The sequence below is a fragment of the Myxocyprinus asiaticus genome, chromosome 37 (genome assembly GCF_019703515.2).
Source record: "Myxocyprinus asiaticus isolate MX2 ecotype Aquarium Trade chromosome 37, UBuf_Myxa_2, whole genome shotgun sequence".
NCBI lineage: Eukaryota > Metazoa > Chordata > Actinopteri > Cypriniformes > Catostomidae > Myxocyprinus > Myxocyprinus asiaticus.
The window spans coordinates 34,999,967-35,026,489 of NC_059380.1; the positions used below are offsets into that span (position 1 = coordinate 34,999,967).

Below are 26,523 nucleotides of genomic sequence, written 5' to 3' on the forward strand. Positions count from 1 at the left end.
GCGCGGACGTTTTTTTTTAATCTCTTTATTGTGTATTTTTAATTCAATTGCTTTTGCATTTTCTCACTGTCATTATACAGGTTTAAAACACTGTCCAGGTCGCTGCTGAAGAGGCACATACATGGCATTCTCACGTGGTAGCCACCTGTTAGGCAGCATTCATACTGGACACGTTTTTGCGTCAGTCCGCGCAGTTTTCAATTATTTTTCCATGTTAACATGCGCGGTCTTTTACCGCGTATCGCGCAGGAGCGCCGCGTTTATTAGACGCCGCGTCAGTTTAAACAGAACTACAGCTGTTACAAACGCATCTCGAGACACCAGCGTTCTGTTCTACTCGTGGCGCTGAATCTAGCTTTTTTTTGGCGTAAGGACGCGTTCGGTGTGAACGGCCCTTTTCTCCGCGCTGGTCTGTATGGACCAATCACACTCGTTTGTATTTACTGAACGAGAATATTTTTTTTATATGTTGTTTTAGACATTACTGGAGCGAATGTACATGTCAAGTACCAGTCTCTGAATTAAAAGATTAAACCGAGCAGCCTGTATTTAATTATAAACAAATATCTTCACCAAGAAAGGTTTTGAGACTCAAAGTAGTGCCTTAATATAGGATTCGATCCTTTGAGCCTGATAGCGCCCACTAGAGGAAGACACTCTCATGAAACAGTTGTTTGCCAGCAAAAAGTCCCTCCCAATGAACGGAACTCAGCCAAAATACTATGATGAAGACCTGTCTTAATACTCTTGAGACAACCCATCGTCTTGGAAAAGTTGCCACGGACAGCAGGACCTTATTGCATTTTATGAGCCAATCCGTTGCTATACAACAGTAACCAACGCCGGTAATCACTGACGGATTATCGTAATAAATATTCATGAGGTACGCCTTCGTCGTAGTAGGATTCGTATTTGGTAAAGCGTGATATGCGTTGGAGTGAATCGTCGCTCGAACCCGAATAAGCGAAAGAAACTGGTTTACTTTGACAGTCCAGCCAGCATTGTTGCCTATTTGTGAGTTATTGAAAATAAATTCCATGTCGAACGTTTGCAAGCTACTTTTAAAATATTAAGTAGGCTACTTTACTAATACACTGCAGTGCTTCTACTGATTTCACTTTCTTATGTAAGTTGCATGATATAACCCCCTTTTACCCCTTTTTATTAATCAACAGTCGTGACAACATAATTACATACATAGAAATAACTTAATACTTCCATTACTGTACTTAAAATAAATTATATTTAGATTTCTAAATTTAGAAACTTAGAAACCGAGTAGCTAGACAAAATGCATAGCCTACATCTAGAATTTGATATGTAAAGAATTTAGTGTTGACATGAACGCTAATAAAATATGTTGGTTTAAACACCAACTATTTACTAATTAACTGACAGTATTTCTTTGTTTTTAACAAAATCATAAATGTATACAGTAGATGCACTCAGTCACTAGCGATGTACATCTAAAGTAGAAAATGTCAATTTTCTGACATTAAAATGGATATTTTATTAAAATGAGATATTTTAAAATGTAAATGTATATTAAGAGCTTTGAAAATGTAAAAGAAATGAAAGAAAATAACAAGTTGGTACGCTAAAATAATAATGATTTGTTGGCATTTTTTAGCTTTACTTAATTTTCATTAATGTGTACAACTCAAAATATTAATTGTAAGGTGAACTTTGAGTGTTACATTTAGTAAACAAATAATATTGAGTTCTTTGAACTTCTTTAGCTTACAAATCCATAAAATTAAGATTTTAAGTACTACCAACTCAAACAATCAAGTACAGAACTGAGGTTGTGGGAATACCCACAAACCCTTGTGCTTGAATCATTTAAGCAGGTTTTTTTTTTTGGTCAGAATGAACTTGTGTGGATATTTAATTATTATTATTATTTTTAAGAATTCATAGAGATTACAGCCATTTTTAGTAGGTTATTATTGATGTTTTACTGTAAATAGCTGTTTCATGTAAAGTTCATGCAAGTTTTCCTTGCGCATGTGAATATGCATACTGTACCTGAAGTTTATGTGCAGTTCTTTAGGGAATCAAGTTTAATGCCTGACCTTAGTTATTATTTCTTTAGAAACAGTGACATAAATGTTAATTTGAAACAACTTGCTATTAGTTGCTAAATATTATTCGTGTGACATACATTTTTAATAAAAAAAATTAAGTAAATAAAATTGAATGAAATTTTACATTTGTGCATATCTAACAAACGTTTACTAGTTATGTAGACATGAAATGGCCATAAGTTGAATTTACTTAAAAAGTGTGATGCAAAAAATGCTACGTATATATTTGAACTAAATCCAACACGAACCGTTAATCGTGGTTCTAAAACTAGATTCTTAAGCGCAGCGACCTGATTTGTTTTAATTTGCAAAGCAGCTCTCATGGGAACTGGGCATCTCATATGGAGCTAATATGATTCACAAATGTAATGTACATAAATATATAGTTCCTAAATTGTAAAGTGTTACAATTAGTTTCTTATAATAGCACATCACACCTTAAAATCTTTTACACTTCCTATTGAAAAGTGGTTAAGCTTCTTTTCTTTAAATTGCTTGTTTTTAATAAAAAAAGTTCTTCTTTGTTTCTTTCTTTCTTTCTTTCTTTCTTTCTTTCTTTCTTTCTTTCTTTCTTTCTCTCTCTGTCTTTCTCTCTTTCTGTCTTTCTCTCTTTCTGTCTTTCTTTCTTTCTCTCTTTCTGTCTTTCTTTCTTTCTTTCTTTCTTTCCCCAATGTTTTAGGGTTCCACTTGTGTGTGTAGAGAGATGTCCCGCTCTCGGATGTCTTTCCTGTCTTCTGTGCTCTGCTTTGCCCTTTTTCATCTAGTTTTGTGTCAGAACTGCTCAGAGAACTGTAAAGCATGTGGAGGAATAGAGAAAGACCAGTGCTTGCAGTGCCATACAGGATTTACCCTGCACGACAACATGTGTGTAGGTAAGTCAGATGAACAGACTGAGTATACACTTGACCTCATGGTCCATTTGGTTCTGGAAAAATAATAAATGCCTATATTTCTATTCTGACAGATATTGACGAATGTGGTACTGAACTGGGTCAGTGCCCTTACAACACATACTGCTTGAACACCCATGGGTCTTATGAGTGCAGAGGTCAGTGTGATTTATTCCCAGAGGTATTTTATTACTTGCAAAATGTACCATAAATGAAAATTCTGTCATCATTTACTCACCCTCATGTTGTTCCAAACCTGTATGACTGTCTTTCTTCTGTGGAACACAAAAGGAGCTTTTAGGCAGAATGAAGGCCTCAGTCACCATTCACTTATATTGTATGGAAAAAAGATGCAATGCAAGTGAATGGTGACTGAGACTAAAATACTTCCTAACATCTCGTATACGGGTTTGGAACAACATGAGGGTGAGTAAATGATGACATAATTTGCGTTTTTGGGTAAACTATCCCTTTAAAACACAACAACAACAATCACACATGCTCATACATTCACATCAATATTAAATTAATACTGATGTCTCCATGTCCTTTGTACCAGGATGTGACAAGTCTTGTATTGGCTGTGTGGGTGGAGGAGCTGCCCGCTGTAAGAAATGTGCTGTAGGATACAGATCATCAGGGATGAGATGTTTAGGTGAGGTTTAGCCAAAGCATGCAATCATTGTAGAGTTTTTCAAGCTTTTGACATGAGGAACCACACAAATATCCCATAAACATATCAGAAACATTCTCTAGTCCTAAGGCTTCTGAATAGTATTATATTTTTATACTTCAGTGATACTGGATGGTATAGTTTAGGTCATCAAGTGAGGTGCTTCTCAGTGTTATACTTAGCCTAAAGCTGTTAAAGCTCTATGGTTTTTGTAGCCATTACAAAAATGATAATAATAAAACAAACTGACTCACAAAAATAAGTCATGTTAATGGCCTTCGTAAACAAACACTGTGGTATGGTTAGAGAATTCACAATGCTCACTTCTGGGCTGAATTTGCATTCTGAAAAACCCTCTAGACTGTACAGGCGTTGGATGGACGTTCAACCAGTTTTCTTTTAAATAATTTGAAAACAAACTTCTTGATTCCTTTTGTCAGCTGCAATAATCAAAAATCCAAAACGTTTCAACATCTGGGATCACTTTTTGACTGTCAGTGGATTTTGTCAAACATTGGATTGAAGTTCTATAGTTAATTTTTCAGTATCTTCTATGATTTTTTTTTTTTCATTTCTTTTTAAAATTGACTTGCACCTTATTTTTTTAAAATAGGTTTTTGTTTATAATTGTTTTTTTTTTTTTTTTTTTTTGGCTTAGCAATGCAGAACAACTTGAAAAGTTCATTATTCTTAATTGCCATAGTTTTTATAGTAGGCCTGTTTATATATAATAGGCTATATCATCGTATGGTTTTGGCCGTGTTCTGCCCAAACCATTATTATTTCAAGCTTGACAAATATATGACCACTTCTTCTGTTCTGCATTGACACTTATTAATATACTGTTGCTTTAAGCTGTACTGCTTGAAATGGTACCATCTTGTGGCTAAAGATGCATTCCCACCGAAAACATTACAGGAAAGATCCAGGTACAAGACAAGTTAAGCTCAATCAAAAGCGTTTGTGGCATACTGTTGATAATAACCACAAAAAATGTTTTGTCTTGGCCCTCATTTATATATATATATATATATATATATATATATATATATATATATATATATATATATATATATATATATATATAAAAAAAGAAGAAGAAGAAAAAAAAGGAAAAATCTGAGTTACAGTGTGGCACTTACAATGGAAGTGAATGGGAAAATCCATAAATGTTAAAATACACATTGTTTCAAAAGTATAGCTACAAGATGCAAACATTATACATGTTAGCATGATTTTAGTGTGATAAAATCAGGGATTTACTGGCTTTGCAGCATTTAAGAGATTACTGGGTTTACCGTGTTGCGTAGTCCTGACAACAAAGTTGTAATGTTGGCTATAAGTTTACACAGACAAGATTTGTAAGCGAATCGCACTAAAATAATGTTAACCTCTTGTGGCTATACTTTTGAAACAGTGTGTATTTTAATGTTTATGCACTGGCCACATTCACTTCCATTGTAAGTGCCTCACTGTAACTGTGATTTATGCTGCTTGTCCTTTTTAAAAAATAAATAAACAAGGGACAGTTGGAAATTCGTTTTTGTGGTCATCAGCATTATGCCCTAAATGCTGTCAACTGAGCTTATTTTGAACCCGGAGTATTCCTTTAAAGGGATAGTTCACCCAAAAATGAAAAACCTGTCAACTCACTCCAATCCCATATGGCTTTTTTTCTTCCATGGAACATAAAAGGACATGTTAAGCCTGACTGATACTATGGAAGAAGACAAATGTTTTTCATTCTGCTTAACATCCCCTTTTGTGTTTCATGGTGGACAAAAGTAATACAGGTTTGGAACAACATGATGGTGAATAAATGAGGACAGGTATTTTATTTTGGGGTGATAAAACTATCCCTTTAAGAATGTTAACAAGAATTAAAAAATTAAATAAAACAAAATAAAACATCTTTTCAGGTTTTATTTGAACATTGTGTTTGACCTGGTTATCCTGCAGATATTGATGAATGCAGTGAGGAGGTGTTGGCCTGCCCCGGTCTCAATGTCTTCTGTGTGAACACAGAAGGGTCTTATCAGTGTCAGTGTGCAGAGGGATACACACCCAAGGACAACACCTGTGAGAGGAACCAACCAGCAGGTGAGCTGGAAATATAATTTGAGTACCAAACTCAGATATTAAATAACAGAGATCTAATCTATGAGCAGAGGATGTGAACTTCAACCACTGAATTAAACAGATCTGTCCCAAAAGGATCTGTATTGTGTAACTCATGCAGTGTATTGTGCTTGTTACATAATTTGAGGAAAATTGATCATGTTGGTCCAAGAGTGGCTAAACCTGTATTGCATGTAACAGTAGTGTCATATGACCCATATGATGTTAAACGAAAGTGAAACTGTAAAATATGACACTTTTAAATCCACATGAAATCAAAATGCACCTTGTTTACTGTCTTAATTCACATTCTTGGCCTTATTGTGCATTATTCATCAGTGCACATTATTCTCAAGATTTCTTTTTTGTTTTTTTGTCTTGTTAATCTGCCATTAACCTTTTCATGAGTGGGGTCTAAATTCCGCTGTAGTGCCCCCTGGTGTCAGTTATTTTTGCATGTTACACTGCACAGCCGGGAGAGGTGGGCAGTGTGTAGAGTATTGTTTTATTTATTGTATTTTAATTTTTGATTTCTTATCATAAAAAAAAATACAAAATAAAATACTGTATATAATATAGTAATCATGTGAAAAAATGGGTTAAGTCTGCTGTACTGTATTTTGTTATTTTATTTAGTTTTTATAGCTGTAAAAACAAATGAACAAATAATATCAGCAGTCCGATTTGCCTATATGCACTGTTTGACATCTCAGACATTGAGTGTGTGTGTGTGTGACAAGCATTAATGTAAACAGACTTGGTTGCGTGCATCGGATAATCACGCTTGATCAGTATGTTTTCACTGTGAGTATATGAGTTTTAAACTGTTATCATGGTGCTTTTGTGATCATTTGGCTGTCTGTTTTAGAAAACAAAAAGACTGTTTTAGTTGCTGTTTGTGTGAATGAAAACTGCATCTGCACCTAATCAGCAGACGTGGCTGCGTGCATGGGAAGATCACATTTAGATATGATGGCTGTGCATATACAAGCTGTGAATTGTTATCGTGGTCGTTTTTTGTTTTTTTTTCTCCCAATTTGGAATGCCCAATTCCCAATGTGCTTTTAAGTCCATGTGGTCGCGTAGTGATTCTCCTCAGGCCGGGTGGCGGAGGATGAATCCCAGTTGCCTCTGCGTCTGAGACTGTCAACCCGCGCATCTTATCACGTGGCTTGTTGAGCGCATTGCCACGGAGACATAGCGCGTGTGGAGGCTTCACGCCATCCACCGCGGCAACCACGCTCAACTCACCACGCGCCCCACCGAGAACAAACCACATTATAGCGACCATGAGGAGTTTACCCCATGTGACTCTACCCTCCCTAGCAACCGGGCCAATTTGGTTGCTTATGAGACCTGGCTGGAGTCACTCAGCACGCGTTAGGGTTAGGAACTAGCGAGCTAGCGAACTCCAGGGGTGGTAGCCAGCGTATTTTACCACTGAGCTACCCAGGCCCCCCATCGTGGTACTTTTGTGACAATTAGGCTGTTTGTTAAAATAAACATATTATGTGCTTGAAAAGACTCTTTGAGTAGCTGTTTGTTTGACAAATGACAACCGCCACTAAAGTAAACAAATGGCAGTACGCATCAGAGAAAATCGCGTTTGATGTATTGACTGTGGGTATAAAAGCTGTCAACTTTTTATTGTGGTACTTTGGTGACGAGTTGGATGTATGTATATAAAATAAACGTATTCTGTGGTTTAAAAGACTGTATAAATGACTGTTAGAACAAATATAAATTACAGATGCTTGAACAGCGCAGCCTGTGTCAGCACGAATTTGAATCTGGCAGCTTGTAACGTAACTGGCTGTTGCAGAAACACATACTGTATGTGTGATGCTACTCTGCGCGGCCCAGTTATTTCTCCACCTTAATTCAGACCCAATGTGCCGAATTCCGTAAAAGCGCCACCATGTGGTGAATGTTCATGCCCCCAAAATCCGAGAAGGGTATAGCTGCAGGCATTGCTCCAAAAAGGGGCGATCGCTCCAAATCGCCATTGAAGATTTAGGGAGTCCCTTACCTAACCCTTTCCCTAACCTTAACTGTGAGTGGAAGTGACGCCCCATTTTGGAGTAACCTCGCCCTCTTTTGGAGATTCTGCTCCCATTTGGAGGTCTCTGGCCTGCAGTTATCCCTACTTGGAAAATCCAAGTAGGTGTAGGTGCAGGCCAGAGATCTCCAAATGGGGGCGGAATCTCCAAAAGAGGGCAGAGTTACTCTGGAATGGGCGGGGTTATTCCAAAAGTGGGTTGTGCCAATTCCAAAAGGGGGCGTCACTTCCACGAGGGTTAGGGAAAGGGTTAGGTTAGGGAATTTCTATATATTTACTTGCGGTTTGGAGCTCCGACACTTTTTTGGAGCTTTGCCTGCAGCTACATACTTCTCCAAAAATCACCTGTGCTGTGCTTTTGACGTCACATGCCTTTTGATCTCTGGTTACAGAGAGAGACTACATTTACACAAAAGAGATACAACTATTATGAGATCTGCATGTGCAGTTTTTCTTAGATAGAATTGTGACTGGTAATTGTTACTCCGATTAGTTTTTGTGATTTGTAGTTTCACTTATTTTCACCAGTTGCTATCACATATGGTTGTTATGGCTTTTTAAAGTTCACTGACCTCTTGCTATCTCTCTCCTCAGCTGGTGAAGAAAAGGGTCTTTTTGATGACATCCAGGAAGATGAAATCGAGGTTCTGCAGCAAATGTTCTTTGGTGTGGTGCTGTGTGCATTGGCCACATTGGCGGCAAAAGGGGACCTGGTATTTACCTCTATCTTCATGGGAGCAGTGGCTGCCATGGCTGGATACTGGCTCTCTGACAAGAGTGATCGAGTGATGGACACTCTCATAAGAGGGAGATAAATTATATATATATATATATATATATATGCAACAAACTTGTAAAGTTATTTGCAATTAAGTTTTTAAATAGTCTTTTCTTTTTTTCTTTTTTTTTTTTTTTTGTGGTGGTGACACTTTATTACACTGCAAAATACCCATATGTTGATGCTTAACTCTAATTAATCCAAGGAAAATTTCAAGATGCTTGCTAAATATAAAAAAGGACTAGTTCACACCATCAAACTCATAAAAGGACAAAAAGGTATGAAAAAGTTTACTTGTGCACTATTTTCCAAAGTTCTGAAGCCATAAAATAGTTTTTGTGAGCAAAGCGAAATTTAATTTGTTATTGACTGATAAAATTCCCTTCATTGTAACTCTTAAATCCCATTCACACTTTCAAATTTATACTTTTTTTCCATTTGCATTTTCAAATATTTTTAAAGGTTTGATGTCAATGACACCAAACATGAATTACTAAGATTAAAATGAAACAAAAGAATATATACAAAATGTTAATACATTCTGCTATAAAAAAAAATGGCTAAAACAGAATATTTCCTTGTGACTGCATACTAATTAGGGCTGTCAATTAAAAAATTGTAATCTAATTAATTACATGAAATGGTGATTTATATATATATATATATATATATACAGTGTATATAGTAGTATGCATATATATATATATATATATATATATATACAGGGTTGGGAGGGTTACTTTTGAAATGTATTCCACTACAGATTACAGAATACATGCTGTAAAATATAATTTGTAATGTATTCCATTAGATTACTCAAGGTCAGTAACATATTCTAAATACTTTGGATTACTTCTTCAGCACTGGTAGATTTTTTTCACTTGTTTTGACTATAAAAACTCTGCCAGTACAGTAAGACAAAATACACATGTTAAAAATACATTCTCTGAAAAACCTAAATATCTTATGCAGTGTTGTTTCTAAAACCAGATTAATCAAATTGATCTTGTTTTAAGGATTTTTAGATATTTTTACAGGAAAACAATACAAAAATTATTATCAAGAATATAATTTTTGCCCTAATATCAAAGGTCTTACTAGAAAAAAGAAATTATGATCCAACATGAATTTTCTTGATAAAAAAATATGATCGTGCCTGGTAATGTGCATGTAAAATGGCCAGAAAAAGCATTTTAGCTTAGCGTGAAGCTGACAATTTACACAAGGTTCTTGTGCTCCAAACTTACTTCTCTGTCTGCTCGTATGAATGCCACATATCACAAGAAAGTGTTTCACCGCTGTTCAAATGCACTTTGGATCAGCATCATTTATATGTATAAATGTTTTCCATCTGAAAGGACTAAATATTAAATGAAACAAATGACAATAAAATGCAAATTAATCTCTTCAGTAATCAAAATACTTTTTGAATGTAACTGTATTTTAAATACCAATGATTTAAATTGTAATTGTAGTGGAATACAGTTACTTATATTTTGTATTTTAAATACGTATTCCTGTTAAATGTATTTTGTTACTCCCCAACACTGTCTATATATATATATATATATATATATATATACACACACACTGGCAGCCAAAAGTTTGGAATAATGTACAGATTTTGCTCCTATGGAAAGAAATTGGTACTTTATTCACCAAAGTGGCATTTAACTGATCACAATGTATAGTCAGGACATTAGTAACATGAAAAATTACTAATACAATTTCAAAAAACTTAAACTACTTCAAAGGGTTCTCATCAAAAAATCCTCCACGTGCAGCAATGACTGCTTTGCAGATCCTTGGCATTCTAGCTGTCAGTTTGTCCAGATACTCAGGTGACATTTCACCCCACGCTTCCTGTAGCACTTGCCATAGATGTGGCTGTATTGTCGGGCACTTCTCACGCACCTTACAATCTAGCTGATCCCACAAAATCTCAGTGGGGTTAAAATCCATGTGACGAGGAGGAGGGCGGGGCCGTGACTACGCACACCCGGCCCCCAATCTGACTAATCAGCCGAGGAGAGGGATAAGTGCAGCGGAACATGGCAGTTCGGGAGAGAGGGAGCCACATGCAGCTGCCATACCTTACCGTTGTTACATAGGTGCCGAAACCTGGGAAGGTGGAGGGATGCGCTGTCGCGGAGTCCTTGCCACTGCCTAGAGCAGCCTGGGCCATCCGCTGGGGGACGGAGGAATCGCTGCTGGCCGCCTGGATGCGGAGGAACGGCCACTGTCCGCGAGGGGAGGATGGACTCGCTGCCGGCCTCCTGGAGCGGTGGAGCTGCTGCCAGGTGCGGAGGGGCGTTCCATCTACCAGGGGTCGGAAGACTTGCTCCTGTCCGCACGGGGATGAGCGGCTGTCATCCGCCAGAGGTTGGGGAGTGGCTGAGGGCCGGGCGACAGTGTATCTAGGCGCCGGCGAAACAAGTTATTCCTCTCTCTCCTCACTCTCTCTCTCTCGCTGTCACTCTGCTTTGCCCTTTCCCCTCTCCTCTTTTTTTTTCCCCTCCCCTCGTCCCCCTCCCCAGCCCTAGAGAGGTGGGGAAAAGCCTTGCCGGTAGGCGGGGCCAAAAGGGGAGCACCCCTCCCCACGGGGGGTTCCCCGGCCTGAGGCAAAGGAGGGAGACGAGTGTGATGAGGAGGAGGGTGGTGACTACACACGCCTGGACCCCAATCGGGCTAATCAGCCGAGGAGAGGGATCAGTGCAGCGGAATGCGGCAGTTTGGGAGAGAGAGCGCCACGTGCAGCTGCAGTGTGTGCATTTGTGTTCTGTGTCTTTTTGTTTAAGTTTTCATTAAACTATTATTTTGATGGTTCAGCTGGTTCCCGCCACCTCCTTTCCCAACCTTAACCTTGTTACAATCCATAACACTCTTTTCCAATTATCTGCTGTCCAAAGTCTTTTTCTTTGCCCACTCTAACCTTTTCTTTTTTTTTTCTGTTTCAAAAGTGGTCAGAAAAGAGTCTTCCCTTTAATGTTGTACATGAAACGTGTTCAGCAGGTAGAATTCAATGAGACTCAACTAGAGACTCTGATGTACTTCTCCTCTGGCCTTCCACATCTCTTTCTGTCCTTGTTAGAGCCAGTTATCCTTTGTCTTTGAAGACTGTAGTGTACACCTTTGTATGAAGTATTAAGTTTTTTTTTTTTTTTGGCAATTTCAAGCATTGTATATCCTTAATTCCTCAAAACAATGATTGACTGACAAGTTTCTAGAGAAAGCCGTTTCTTTTTTGTCATTTTTAACCTAATATTGACCTTAAGACATGCCAGTCTATTGCATACTGTGGCAACTCAAAAACAAACACAAAGACAATGTTAATCTTCATTTAACGAACCAAATAGCTTTCAGCTGTGTTTGATATAATGGCAAGTGATTTTCTAGTACCAAATTAGCAATTTAGCATGATTACTCAAGGATAAGGTGTTGGAGTGATGGCTGCTGGAAATGGGGCCTGTCTAGATTTGGATCAAAAATTACTTTTTTTCAAATAGTGATGGTGCTGTTTTTTACATCAGTAATGTCCTGACTATATTTTGTGATCAGCTGAATGCCACTTTGGTGAATTAAAGTACCAATTTCCTTCAGAAACAGCAAAATCTGTACATTATTTCAAACTTTTGGTCACCAGTGTGTATATATATATATATATATATATATATATATATATATGAATATAAAAAATATTAATTAATATTTGCATACTTCAGTATTTGCTGCAAAAGTCCCCCAAATAAAGAAAATGAAATATATGATTAAATAATTATATATCTATATATTTGTGCGTATATATAATAATAACATACAGGTGCATCTCAATAAATTAGAATGTCGTGGAAAAGTTCATTTATTTCAATAATTCAACTCAAATTGTGAAACTCGTGTATTAAATCAATTCAATGCACACAGACTGAAGTAGTTTAAGTCTTTGGTTCTTTTAATTGTGATGATTTTGGCTCACATTTAACAAAAACCCACCAATTCACTATCTCAAAAAATTAGAATATGGTGACATGCCAATCAGCTAATCAACTCAAAACACCTGCAAAGGTTTCCTGAGCCTTCAAAATGGTCTCTCAGTTTGGTTCACTAGGCTACACAAGCATGGGGAAGACTGCTGATCTGACAGTTGTCCAGAAGACAATCATTGACACCCTTCACAAGGAGGGTAAGCCACAAACATTCATTGCCAAAGAAGCTGGCTGTTCACAGTGTGCTGTATCCAAGCATGTTAACAGAAAGTTGAGTGGAAGGAAAAAGTGTGGAAGAAAAAGATGCACAACCAACCGAGAGAACTGCATGCTTATGAGGATTGTCAAGCAAAATCGATTCAAGAATTTGGATGAACTTCACAAGGAATGGACTGAGGCTGGGGTCAAGGCATCAAGAGCCACCACACACAGACGTGTCAAGGAATTTGGCTACAGTTGTCGTATTCCTCTTGTTAAGCCACTCCTGAACCACAGACAACGTCAGAGGTGTCTTACCTGGGCTAAGGAGAAGAAGAACTGGACTGTTGCCCAGTGGTCCAAAGTCCTCTTTTCAGATGAGAGCAAGTTTTGTATTTCATTTGGAATCCAAGGTCGTAGAGTCTGGAGGAAGGGTGGAGAAGCTCATAGCCCAAGTTGCTTGAAGTCCAGTGTTAAGTTTCCACAGTCTGTGATGATTTGGGGTGCAATGTCATCTGCTGGTGTTGGTCCATTGTGTTTTTTGAAAACCAAAGTCACTGCACCCTTTCACCAAGAAATTGGAGCACTTCATGCTTCCTTCTGCTGACCAGCTTTTTAAAGATGCTGATTTCATTTTCCAGCAGGATTTGGCACCTGCCCACACTGCCAAAAGCACCAAAAGTTGGTTAAATGACCATGGTGTTGGTGGGCTTGACTGGCCAGCAATCTCACCAGACCTGAACCCCATAGAGAATCTATGGGGTATTGTCAAGAGGAAAATGAGAAACAAGAGACCAAAAAATGCAGATGAGCTGAAGGCCACTGTCAAAGAAACCTGGGCTTCCATACCAACTCAGCAGTGCCACAAACTGATCACCTCCATGCCACGCCGAATTGAGGCAGTAATTAAAGCAAAAGGAGCCCTTACCAAGTATTGAGTACATATACAGTAAATGAACATACTTTCCAGAAGGCCAACAATTCACTAAAAATGTTTTTTTTATTGGTCTTATGATGTATTCTAATTTTTTGAGATAGTGAATTGGTGGGTTTTTGTTAAATGTGAGCCAAAATCATCACAATTAAAAGAACCAAAGACTTAAACTACTTCAGTCTGTATGCATTGAATTTATTTAATACACGAGTTTCACAATTTGAGTTGAATTACTGAAATAAATGAACTTTTCCACGACATTCTAATTTATTGAGATGCACCTGTACATAAATACATTACATTACAAAAGGTAACGTACATTACAAAAAGTGGCTTTAGAAGGCAATATATTGTTTATTCCTTATCATTAAACATAAGCCTATCATTGGTCTAGATTCAACAGCAATCCATTTTGTTTAGTTTGAAATTTAGAAAAACACATCTCAAGTCCCCAGCGTTCAGATTTGCACTCCCTGCAGTTCTATTTGAACGCATGAACGCGTCCTCATTATCCGTCTGCTGTCAGAATGGTTTGTTGTCTGTACAGCTGGAGTTGCGCTTAGGCTACTTCAAGATTGAATTGCTGCGATGGAAGGAAAATTCTTTATTACAGTCCTAAGGCATGATTAATTACGTTAATTTTTAAAGCAGTATTTTCAATATAATTAACTGCACTGAATTAACGTGTTAAATTGACAGCCCTAGTACTAACAAATACCATGTAACATAATAATATACCAATACAATGTGTATTTTTATCAGGACACAGTGTAACACTTTGAACATCAACTAATAAACTTATATTTTTATTATTATTATTATATTTTTAATATAAAGACATTTATATATCAGAAAGTAATTTTTATTTAATGGATAAACAAGCCGACTGACACTCAAGAATAGTTGGGGTTACAACACATACAATAGCAAACATCAGGGGAGTTCGAGGAGGACTCTGAGTTAAGCCCAACAGGGTTTAAAAACATCAAACATGACACAGATTTCACACTGAACACCTCTCGCACCTTAACTTTCTGCAGTTTAACACTCACACACACACACACACACACACACACACACACACACACACGAATATTCCACACTCTTTCAGCATCTCAGATCTGCACCCTGAATACATGCGAACGCGTTTATTTTGATGCACGGGCAATCCACTGGCAGTGGGTGGGGGTGAGGATACACCATTCTCAAACACATTACACCGTCATGATGCCAACTGATGCACCATGGGAAAATGAACCCCACGTTCACACTGTATCAATCAGCATGCTGACACTCAAATCAGACTTGTTTTCACTGCTGTACAAGAAACAAAATGAAAAACAAATTCCATGTACAATTCTTACAGTCCCAAACTGACATATTCAAAAAAGCATGAACCATAAAAATAAAAAAACAATAAAAAAAAATTAAAAAAACATAAACATCTTAAAAAAAGTAAAAACAATGTTTTCTTAGAATTACTCATTTTTTTCTGCCATTTGTCACAGTGGTTTGTATCATCTAGAGGTTTGTATTTTTTGACATCATGAATAAAATAAACAATGCAACTGGCACACAACAAAAAATAAATATATAGAGATATCTTCCATTTTGTTCTCTTTATTTTGGACCTGTGCTCAAACCAGAGGCCCATAAGTCAGAGTTTTAAAGACCCTACAGGGCTGGAACTTGTTCTTTCTTTTTTTATTACAGTATATCTCATCATTTAAGTCTTCATTATTTTGCATTTAGATCTATTAGACCTGTCTTCGCCACAGCCCAGAGTTGGCACATAATGTAAATAATCATGCATCATCACCACATAATTCAACATATCTCTTTTTGTTTTGTTCTATATAACATATTTTTTACCAAGGCAGGAGATCACCCCTACTTCAAGTATTCAATAGTAAAAAAAAAAAAAAGAGGACTGCAATACATTTCCAAGAAGGTAAGGTTTGATGTTTTTTGTCCTCTTGCTTTGTCTAATAGTACAATTATAGACTTGCACGACAGACAGACAGACAGACAAACAGACAACAGAACATTAAACTGTCCTAACCAGAAGCGATGCAACAATTTGCCTGTCGACACACGCAAAAACTGAAACATACTTTACGCAAGTAAAAACATACAATGCACGAAATTGAGCTTGCATGGCTAGAAGCGTCTGCGGTCACGTACTTTTGTAGAGAATATTTCAGCCTTAAAGGCCTATGCAAGTACGTGAACGCAGACACATCTAGTTACACAAGCTCAATTTTGTGCGTTGTGTTCTAAAATGTGTCAGAATGCAATTTTTAACAATGCAAGTAGGCGCTGCACTCTCAACGTTGCTGCAAAGGGCATTAGTTTGAACTGTCTGCTTCTACGTTGAGTTTTATCTTTCAAGACAACTACTATCAAGGTGAAGCAACAGTTTGAAGAGAATATTGCTGAGCAAGTTAGTTGAAGTCAGTATACAGTATTTATTGCAACTTACCCAAATAACACATCCAGTTTAATGGCAAAGACTTTTGAAGATAACTCTATTGCCCACTTGTGTACTGAGATTTGCTACTGCACAGAAATGCAAGAATGCATGTTAAGCATTAACCAAACCATGCGTTGATAATGCATTGGCCAAGTGCCTGCATCTGCATATGTTTCTGGCCTAAAAGTGAAAATGTTGCGTGACATAAGACAATCACAACCAATCAGAAGTTTTGGCCAATGAGATTTCATTTTTGGAGTGGTCTGTCCAGTGGGACATGACAGAAATCACCCGTTGCCCATCGCTTGTCGTGGTTGGCTAGGACGAAAACTTATAGTAACCAGATTTATCACCTGTCACCCATTGCATAGCGCCTAGTTAGAACACAGAGTTAGAATTTCAGCTAAAACACTCTTGTTGTGTTTGAAACTGAATTGCCATTAGCAAAAAAGGACTCAAAACATCCAAGAGACAGAACAGGGAATCACACAGTAAAGATATTCTGGATAAGCAACTGTTTGTTGTAGAACCACACCAGCTAAATGTTCTAGGATGCAACATAGGAATTTTCCAGAGAATAAGCAATGTAAGACTGACTCTGAACATTCCAAAACAGAGACAAGTCAGGTTCTGGAACCAGAGTGAAGGCGTTTGAAAAGCAAGAGCATTAAATGCAACATGGACGCACAAACATTTCAATATTAACAGTCAGATCTTGGCCATATTCTGAACAATTTTGCAAAAGTCCTAACGAGAACTCTACAACTACACACTACAGCAGTGAAATTACACATTTAAGACAACATACATTTTCTTAACAATATCTCGGCCATCTCAATTAAATTTTTCACTTTAACAATGTTGATAATGCTTCTTACCCTCAATTTTAGGTTTCAGTCCATAATGTTGTAGACGTTTCACACAGATCTCATTGCTGTTTGATTTTTTTTTTGCAAGGTGCAACATACAGTATTCTATACAAGTTTTTTCTAGATAAAGATTCCATAAATTCCACCATGGTTCCTGCAAAAAGGACCTTTTGTTATTTATTATTTTGCATAGACCCCAGTGTCAAGATCTTGTAATGGGAGCACTGTGAGGGCCAAACAGACGATGATAACACACATAAGAAATGGAAACAGTTTTCTTGGATATCTGACACAATTGTCTGATTACAGTAGACACACCTTATTTAGCTATTATTTCTCTATTTATATATCTACTATCTATATATAAATAGGCACTCGCCACCATGTTGTGACACTATGAGAAGTTTGGGTTGGGCGTTGTAGCGCCTGGTGGTAGCTTCGCCAATACCTGGTGGGGCGGTAAGTTAAAGGAGGAAAGCCATCCCATTTATGGGACACTCAGGGTGAACTGGCCCTGCAAACAGGTCTAACCAATCACTCTCGTGAGCTCTGGGACATTCTAGACCTACCTGTGATCTGTGGAACATAAAACTACAACCTGCAGGTGTAGGTTGGAAAAATATCTTAATTATCTTCCGTAGAATTGAACAGAACTTGCACGATGACATCTGGGAGCATTACAGTGTTACAGACAAAAGCACAGACAGCCGGATCAGTTGATATCCATAGATTACTAGAAATCTAATTCACTGCAGATTGTAGCCATGGCTGTCTCCATCTCTTGGGCCTGAGCACCAGTTAAAGCACCATTCGAAACGGTCCCTATTGGAGGTACATAGGTGCATGACAACTTACATGCAGACCAGTCCTGGGGTTTGGAGTGGAGCTCAAGCAAGAACAAATTGGCAAATCTGGTTAGTATGTGATGTGCATTATCAAGGCTTGAATGAGTGCAGTCAATTGTGCAGATTGATTGGTTGCTTCTTTGAAGAGGTGGGGCTAGATGAGAGTGGGTGGGGCTGGACTAAGAAGAGGAGGGGCCAGACACTAGATGCATGCACTGGTAGCATGTAACAACCAGGATAACAGCAGCTGCAGCTGAGCATGTCTCTCATCTTATGATGATTGAGAAATGAGTCTTCAAGGCAAATGTCTTTTGAAAGGACTGCACCAGGAAGTAACACTGCTCTATAGTCCAGTCTTCCTGTCTATTTTGTTTTTTAATTATCTGTAAAAACAAAACGTGGTTAAAAAGAATCACTTTAAGAGTTTTGGCTAAAAGTAATATTAGTACTTTCTTTGAAAGCACATTTACTTGCTCAGGTGGTCATCTCCAGTTTTGCTCCTCCCACTCCCACTAATGCTCCGCCTCTTTCCTTAATGCATGGAAATAAGTGGGGCCCCATCCAAAAGAATGAAACTGATTGTAGATAAAGACTGGCTGAGTGGACAATGTATAGTTTTATTTGCATGGCATGGCTGTGTTCCTCCATTAGTGATTGAATTGTCTATTATAGAAGGACAAAAGAGAAGAAAGAAAATAAGACAAGGAAAAGGAGAAAAAATTATAAGAAGACTTTTGTTTTGGTAAAACACCTAACCATCAACAGACACCAATCAATTATGGATCTCACCCCATAAAACAATATCATTGCTTTGGTTTGGAAATGGTTAAGCCCAAATTCCTTCTTCATCATCCTTTGAGGTCAGCATGAAATGAGGAGAATGAGATAAGTTAAACGTGAAAGAGCAGGTTGTTGAGATCACAGAAATATGATTTGTTGAATTACAGCAAGTGAGAGGCAGATTTATTATTCCAACCGCTGCTGAAAAGACCAGTTTAGACTTGGGCTGCGCCAATACAATCCTATGTAGCGATTTTATTTCTCACAGTAGTTAATCAATACATAAAATTATCTTGTCCTCTGGTGTAGCTCTTAAATCTCATTCATACTTACTTACATCACATGTTCCCATTTGGTGCATCTCGATCATTACAACGTGCAAAAGACCAATGCCGTTCGGCATCACGGACGTCAAACCCTTGCAGCATATTTGAATGTCCTGGAATATTAAGTCGTTTATAGTTGTTTTTGATGATGTGATTCATCTCGTTGTATTGAATCATGTCATATGTATTGTTAGGTACTTTGGAGATACAACTGGTCTATGCAGATTAGTGCTGTTTTGGTGCTGTCTGGTTGGCCGACCAAGATGGTTTTGCTGTTTAACCTAATGAAACAACATGTTTTACTGGTTAGGCTGGTCAACTACAGTAATACAGTCTTGCTGGTTAAAAACCCTAGGGCGAATTCACTAATCAGTTGTGGCACTTTTGCGTGTGGCATTTTGGCTCGAAAACTGGGCACAACACAATGTTGTTTGGCACAACACAAAACTGTGACCACAGATTTTGGCTCGATCACACAGTTTAATTATATAGTAAGAAATAAGTAATTATGTAAAATCACTGAATAGCAATATCTCTTTGTTCAAACACCAGCCAAAACCTTTACATGTTGAGTATGTTCTTCGTAAGAATAAGGACGCACTTCCAAAAACAAAATGTACTTACCATCTGTACCATAAGCCTGAAGCACTACACTTTTAATCCTAGACTTTTTTATTTAACTAATCCTTATAAAATAGTGGGAACCAGAATACCAGCATTCAAAACACATATGCTGGTCTTTTCAACAGGGCTAGCCATAACATGCATTGCTGTTTTTAGTTCAAAGCTGTTAAAAGACATATAGATTGTATAAGACATATTACAGAGGGTTAGATAAAAGACATATAACGGACAGAGCCAGGTTTTAAATTGAATAAAAAACAAATAATTTAATTGGATTAAATGTACACATATTATGTTAATTACAACTACAGCAAAGCAATTAAGTTTAGCTGAGTTACCATACAAACCTGGTCTGGGGTGGGTCGGTGTCCAGGATGGGGCGGCCCACGGCCTGGACCTCGATGGTGTAGAGGTGGAGGATGTCGTTGGTGTGGGCCCTGAGGTCCGGGGTGTGAGGGGTGATGGGGGTGCTGCTGCGGGTGTGGGAGGGGCTGAGGGTGGGGGCCTTGCTGAGGCGGGGGCCCGTGGGGGTGCTGGGGGTGTGGATGCTGCTGTGGAGGGACCCCGATATGAGGGTGTTGAGGGTGTGGCTGTTGGGGTCTGGGTAGGTGTGGGTGTTGACCAGGCGGCTGAGGGTGCTGGGGGTGCTGCGGGTGGGGATATTGTGGTTGGGGGGGTTGTTGTGGGTGATGGGGTGGAGGCTGGGAGTGTTGGGGATGGGGTGCGTGCGGATAAGGGGGCTGGTGAGGGTGTGGGCCTTGTGGGTAGGGGATCTGGGGTTGGGGTTGAGGGTGGAGGGGTTGCATATGGGGGGGTGGAGCATGAAGGTGGTAGTGGTCATCCTCGTAGTTGTCGGCAATTAGTTTCATCCTGCTCTGTGTCTAAATGGATACAAAGAAGTGTACTGGATGAATACAAGAGAACCGTGGTGGTGGTGGTGTAACTATTATGAACCTATTTAATTGGCTGGCTTCTATGCAAATTCTGAAAGTCAGGGTGCACAAACTGCAGAGAAATTCATGTTTACAAAGACTTCTGATGAAGAAGTAGATGCTAAATTTGAGAATTTTTGTGAGACTTTCTGAAATCATCATGGTCTTATCCAGGCCCAGTTCTACGGGAGTGCTTGAGGATGCTAAGCACCCTCAACTGAACGTTGGAGCAATCTCAGTTGAATATAGAATATTGAATATTGGAAAATCCTTAAGTGTGATGCCTATTAAGAGGATTGCAATAAAAAAAAGAAAAAAAAAAAAAAGTCTACATTGCTACTGTGAAAACTTAAGCGCTCAAACTTTAGTTCATGGCCATGAACAAGTTTTCAGTGTCGAGGTAATGTTCCCTCTGCACTGTGCACTGGTCACGTGGCCATGGCCGCGCTCAATCAAATAAAACGCTAGAATACATTTTTGCCCTAAAAGTCAGTGAATATCTAGATGTTTGTCTTCTAGAGGACGAGTTTTAAGAGTGGAGAGCTGAAAAACACTGTATTCAACATGTTTGAGATTTATTGAAACACCACAGTGGGATGAGCTCCTCTAATAATCTATTCAAATAAGCGGTCGACAGATATTCGTTTGTCATAGGTCTATTTATAAACCATTATAATGAATATGTTAATAAAATCATTAACTAAAAATCACTGTATTAGTGTTTTTTTATTTTTTATTTACAAAGCAGGAATTTAGAAAAAAACATTTAGGTGTGGTGGAGTTTTAGAAATGCTATAATTTCTCTGAACATGTATATAAATAGTAATAAAATATGTAATTATTTTATCAAAATGTGTTACAGATATGGGTTTAATTAAAAGGTGGTTGATCATTCATTTTGCTCTCGGTATGTTGTAGTTGCTATACTTGTAAAACACTCAACATTACAATAAAACAAGGAAGTCTCAGGGATATTTAAATGTGCTCAATGCTAAAGGTTAATCTCAGTCTTATACAGCATGTCCATGGAATGCCCACAGACCATTCACTGTGAGTATGATACATATTAGAGCAAAAATGGAAAGAAAATCTATTCTGACTCCCTGGCGTGCTTTAGGCAACTCTTGTGAAACAGCTGTGCAGGTTTTTATCATTAGGTCCATCAAGTTTTGTTTAAAAGTTAACAGACTGCTTCAATGAGCACCTCGGAAGAACTAGTCTTAAACTTTTTATTATATTTGCCAAAGCTTGCAAAATGTATGGCACTGAATCTTTGAAAGACATTAAAGAATTGATACTCTTTGAAGCAGAATAAGTGATTACCACTTTGTGTTAAATGTCAGGTTCCCCATACAGTTCATTTCTTTGACAACTTCTATCCATTGTCCTTGTAAAGGGGGTTCTGGTTTGTAGCAATTTCTAGTAATTGACTTTCGCAAGAAATAAGTAATATCCAGACTAGGTACATATCCTCCTTTAGCACAACATTCAAAATATATAAAACAATCAACATCTACATGCTCAAACATCCTCCAGCATGGCTATGATTTCTGATGATTACTCTTGAGAGTAATCTTTTTTTAACACACATTTTGGATGTAACGAGGACGAACACAAGATTTTTCTACCAAACTCTTTCCATCTTTGTGAGGAAGTACATTTGTGCTGTGTCTTGCACCCTGCATACCATCTATGGTCAGAATTATTTTCTTCTAACTATTTTTCCCATTTCTGTTTTATATGAAGTGGTGTTCTCTCTATTCTCCATTAGAGCATGGTAAAGTGATTATTCTGCTTTACTCTTTGTATAAGCATCTATTATTAGCTAAAATGGCCAAAGTTCAGCCATGAAACTCTATGTGGCGCGAGCCGATAGGTTCTTTGAGCTTGTTATCTGTTAGTCAATTAGCACGCTCACATTTGACATGTTAAGCCAATCGCCTTGCATGGTGTAAGCTGATTGGTCCTTGAAAAAAAAAGAAAATAAATGTTATTGGGCAGCCAATCAACTTAAGTCTCACTCTTTGTGTAACATTTAAAGAAAACATACAAAACCTGTGGGGTGAACTGAAGAGGAGAGACCACCAGTGTGGACCTCTGAATTTGAAGGATCTGGAGAGATTCTGTATGGAGAAATAGTCTCAGATCACTTGCCATGTGTTTTCCAACCTCATTAGGCTTTATAGGAGAAGACTCAGCGCTGTTAACTTGGCACAAAGTATTGAATACAAGGGTGCCAATAATTGTGTCACATATATTTGAAAAAATATTAGTTTTTTGATAAAACTTATGTTGTGTTTGGAATTGTTTGATATCTATTCTGAGGATATCTTTTTGTAAATATTCTGAATGAAAGACCAAAAGGATAAACAATAAGGATATATTTTCCACAGCCTTCTTTTCTCATATTTATCAAGGGTGCCAATATTTTTGGCCACAACTCAAGTTCAAGTTTTTGAGACGTTACAGACATAACTATGGAAGGCCCAGATTCTGCCAATTTCAAATAAATTAATAAAAGGATAAAAATGAAAACCCGATAAACCATTTCATTATTAAAAAGTGTCTGCAAAATATGTGCCAAAATAAAAAATACAATTAAATGATTTGATTTTCATTTTAATTTTCACTAACAATGCATCATCCCTGTCAATTTTCCACTACAATCTCAAGGCAAGACTGCCAGTTTTAAAATGAAAGGCAAATGTGAATAAGAAATTGCAAATATATTTTTTACAACACTTTTTCTTAATATTCATGCAATAATAGAGATCGAATTTAAATTCAAATGAGAAACATGACAGTTGCATAATTATTACAACTCTGCTTTCGCACATGAAGCAGCCAAACAATGGATTTATTCGACAGCCCACCAACTGAATGCAGAAACATATATAATGTAGCTTGAATACAATAATACAGTGTTGTGCTGCAAATTACAAAAAATGAGTCTTAATTTATAATACAGGTTACGTGGGACACGTAGGTTTTTGTATGTGATATTTCTTCATTTTCCTCTCAATAGTGTTCTGGAGATTTTTCGTTATTTAAAATGTAACACACACACACACACACACACACACACACACACACACACACACAAAACAAACTTGAATTTAGCTCGCCCATGTTTGATGTGCTGAGTCGCTGCATTACGGTTTTGAGAAAGTTTACTTATAGCTAACAATTTTATTGTGTATTGTCATTGCTGATTTGGCTCAATATCGCTTGCTATAGCTTTGTGTGATTTGTTCTCTCTTCAGTTTTCTGCTGACAACCTAACTATTTTAGACAGACCCTTATTAGACAATCTGATCTGGACTCACTAACCATAAGTGATTGGTGTTCAAAGAATGAAACATAACTGCCCCCTACTGATCATCTCTCTTCTGTGACACCGCCTAATGCCATGTGATGCCACATGCTTTTTTTGTCACGCAATCTCAAAGGTCACATTGGTATTGCTAGGAGCAAATCCATTTGCCATCATATTTTACAATTTCAGCTGCTTTACAGTGAGCAGACAACAACCGAGCAAGTGCAGAAAGTTTAATAACAGCATTAACCAGAAGGCTATTAACTCACTAATGGAAGTCTAGTTATTTATAATGTATAGAAATGTGCAAATTTTTGGTTGTGTTTGGTAATTTGCATCACAACATTTTTATAATAATCTATACCCCACCTTTTAAAATCGGAGGTACGGCATCATAGCGAGTTATTGCTGCGTTAAGTTGGTAAGTTGCTGGATAAATCCATTGTCTAGTTGCTTAAAAAGTGATGACAGTGTTGTAATAAATATGCAACTGTTAAAACGTTTGGAAGAATGTTAATGTTCTGAATTACAAATCAGATTCATCCATCTGCAGATCTGTACCATGTTAAACTCTTATTCTGATGAGTTTGATTGAGGCAGGACAGATGACGGCACACGTTGACCAATTGAGCTTCAGACCCACCCACATGTGCAAATCAAATATTCAAACTGTATATTAATTTTATATCCCTGAGCAATAAACAATAGAAATTAGCAATTTTTTTTTTTTTTTAAATAAAACAAATAAATAAAAAAACAAGCTGTTTTTCATTGTTTGCCTATTTCTTTTGAAATGGAAAAAACTAAATTCAAAGCATAATCGATTTTTTTTTTTTTTCGAAACGAAAAATGAATGAACACGGACCTAATCGGGTTTTTCATTTAAATTTTTAGCCTTTTATTAATTTAGTTAAAATTGGCAGAATCTGACTTCCAGACATAACAGCTTATTTTCTGTAAAGATGCTTTGGAACAATGTGTATTGAGAAAAGCAAAAATAAAAAAACTATACAAATAAAAAATTATTTGAATTGATTTCCCTTTTCGTTTTTTTTTTTTTTTTTTGGTGTGTTTTTTTTTCTACTTAGGCAACAATCTCAATGTTCTCTCTTTGCACTGTCAAACAAACAAGTGATAGCCAGTGCTGAAGCATTTTACCAATTAGAAATAAACAAATAATTCTGATTCAAAGTAATGGCCAACATCTGCCAATCACTGCCAACCATCTTAAAATAAAATTATTAATTATAAATTCTGAATGTCCCCCAGACATACGGGTATAAAAGGAGCTGGTATGCAACCACTCATTCAGATTTTCTCTTCGGAGCCGAACAGTCATGCTCATTGAGCTGAATATCACTGTTCATTCACCTCTGCTGGATCTGACGGCGCATTTCAGCGGCTTCTCCCTCCTCTGCACTGGTGCACTGCAGAGAATGCCCCTGTGCGCTTCGGCAGAAAAACTAGAGAGTATATTTTCTGAAAGAGCATTTTTCCCCTCTAAAAGAGTATATTTCTCTAAAAGAGTGCACACACGGAACGTCTTTTTAAAGACGCGTCTTTCTAAAGATGCCTTTCCGATTGTGTGTTATTCCTGGTTGCGGTCGTTATCTCTCTTCCTTCGGCTTCCTTCCTCCCTGGGTCACATACCCGGTGTGTACGGTCGTCACCACGACTACTGTCCATGGGCTTTTTCTTGCAGGATTGGGGCTCCAGCGGTGCCCTTTTCACCCCTGAGCGCCCAGCTGTGGCACACAGCCGTCCCCGATGTGGCAGCCTCCACAGGTTACGAGGACAGGCCTCTTCCTCCCCCGTCCCAGGCTGTTCCGGGGGTGGTCACAAGGAGCCAGGTAAGTGCTTCGATGTCCCTAGACTCAGCACGGCCACGACGTGCTGTGGCACCTCATGCTCCGCCCCGCCGCGAGGCCCCACCTGCCGGTACGTCCGACGACGTTGTCCCCTTGGTCCCCCTCACGCAGAATTTGGACGCGTGGCTTGCGCTTTCCAATCCGTCGCGGTGGCTGATCCGGACCGTCCGACTCGGCTACGCGATTCAGTTCGCCAGGCACCCGCCCAGGTTCAGCGGTATTCACTTCACCTTGGTCAAGGGCGAAAACGCTGCCACCCTGCGCGTGGAGATCGCTACTCTCCTACGGAAGGACGCGATAGAACCTGTCCCTCCAGCCGAGATGAAGAAAGGGTTTTACAACCCCTACTTCATCGTACCGAAAAAAGGCGGTGGGTTGCGGCCAATCTTGGACCGGCGAGTACTGAACCGGGCTTTACACAGACTCCCGTTCAAGATGCTGACGCAAAGACGCATTCTGGCGAGCATCCGGCATCAAGATTGGTTCGTGGCGGTAGACCTGAAGGATGTGTACTTTCATGTCTCGATCCTTCCTCGACACAGACCCTTCCTGCGGTTCGTGTTCGAGGGTCAGGCGTATCAGTACAAAGTCTTCCCTTTCGTCTTTACGAAGATCGCAGAGGCTGCCCTTCCCCCGTTAAGGGAGGTGGGCATTCGCATTCTCAACTATCTCGACGACTGGCTAATCCTAGCTCACTCTCGAGACGTGTTATGCACACACAGGGACCTGGTGCTCTCACACCTCAGTTGACGCTTCGGGTCAACTGGGAA

General features: G+C 38.4%; 2 protein-coding genes across 6 annotated transcripts in view; one reads left to right on the forward strand and one right to left on the reverse strand.

Moving 5' to 3' along the window:
* Positions 1–169: 169 nt before the first annotated feature.
* LOC127427916 (protein disulfide isomerase Creld1) lies at positions 170–9,981 on the forward strand. Of its 3 annotated transcripts, none has more exons than XM_051675855.1 (6): positions 170–1,014; positions 2,767–2,959; positions 3,052–3,135; positions 3,537–3,632; positions 5,610–5,750; positions 8,422–9,981. In XM_051675855.1, the coding sequence occupies exons 2-6, from the start codon at positions 2,791–2,793 to the stop codon at positions 8,640–8,642; spliced, it is 711 nt and encodes a 236-aa protein (XP_051531815.1). In that variant the 5' UTR covers positions 170–1,014; positions 2,767–2,790; the 3' UTR covers positions 8,643–9,981. The 3 variants fall into 3 exon arrangements, with proteins under 3 accessions (XP_051531815.1, XP_051531816.1, XP_051531817.1); XM_051675856.1 differs by having other exon boundaries at positions 170–883; XM_051675857.1 differs by having other exon boundaries at positions 170–845.
* Positions 9,982–13,920: 3,939 nt separating this feature from the next.
* Positions 13,921–26,523, reverse strand: part of erc2 (ELKS/RAB6-interacting/CAST family member 2) — a 122,238-nt gene continuing 109,635 nt past the window's right edge. For all 3 annotated transcript variants that reach the window (XM_051675684.1, XM_051675685.1, XM_051675683.1), the window contains 4 exons: positions 19,985–20,518; positions 18,697–18,760; positions 18,378–18,570; positions 13,921–18,290 (listed from right to left, as the gene is read on the reverse strand). In XM_051675684.1, coding sequence (XP_051531644.1) covers positions 18,734–18,760; positions 19,985–20,518 — 561 coding nt within the window. In that variant the 3' untranslated portion in view covers positions 13,921–18,290; positions 18,378–18,570; positions 18,697–18,733. The remainder of the gene's footprint in view (positions 18,291–18,377; positions 18,571–18,696; positions 18,761–19,984; positions 20,519–26,523) is intronic.

Coding starts and splice junctions, on each gene's coding strand:
- LOC127427916 (XM_051675855.1), top strand. CDS start 2,791: ATGTCCCGCTCTCGGATGTCTTTCCTGTCTTCTGTGCTCTGCTTTGCC. Junction 3,633..5,609: donor ATCAGGGATGAGATGTTTAG/GTGAGGTTTAGC, acceptor GTTATCCTGCAG/ATATTGATGAATGCAGTGAG. Junction 5,751..8,421: donor TGAGAGGAACCAACCAGCAG/GTGAGCTGGAAA, acceptor CTCTCTCCTCAG/CTGGTGAAGAAAAGGGTCTT.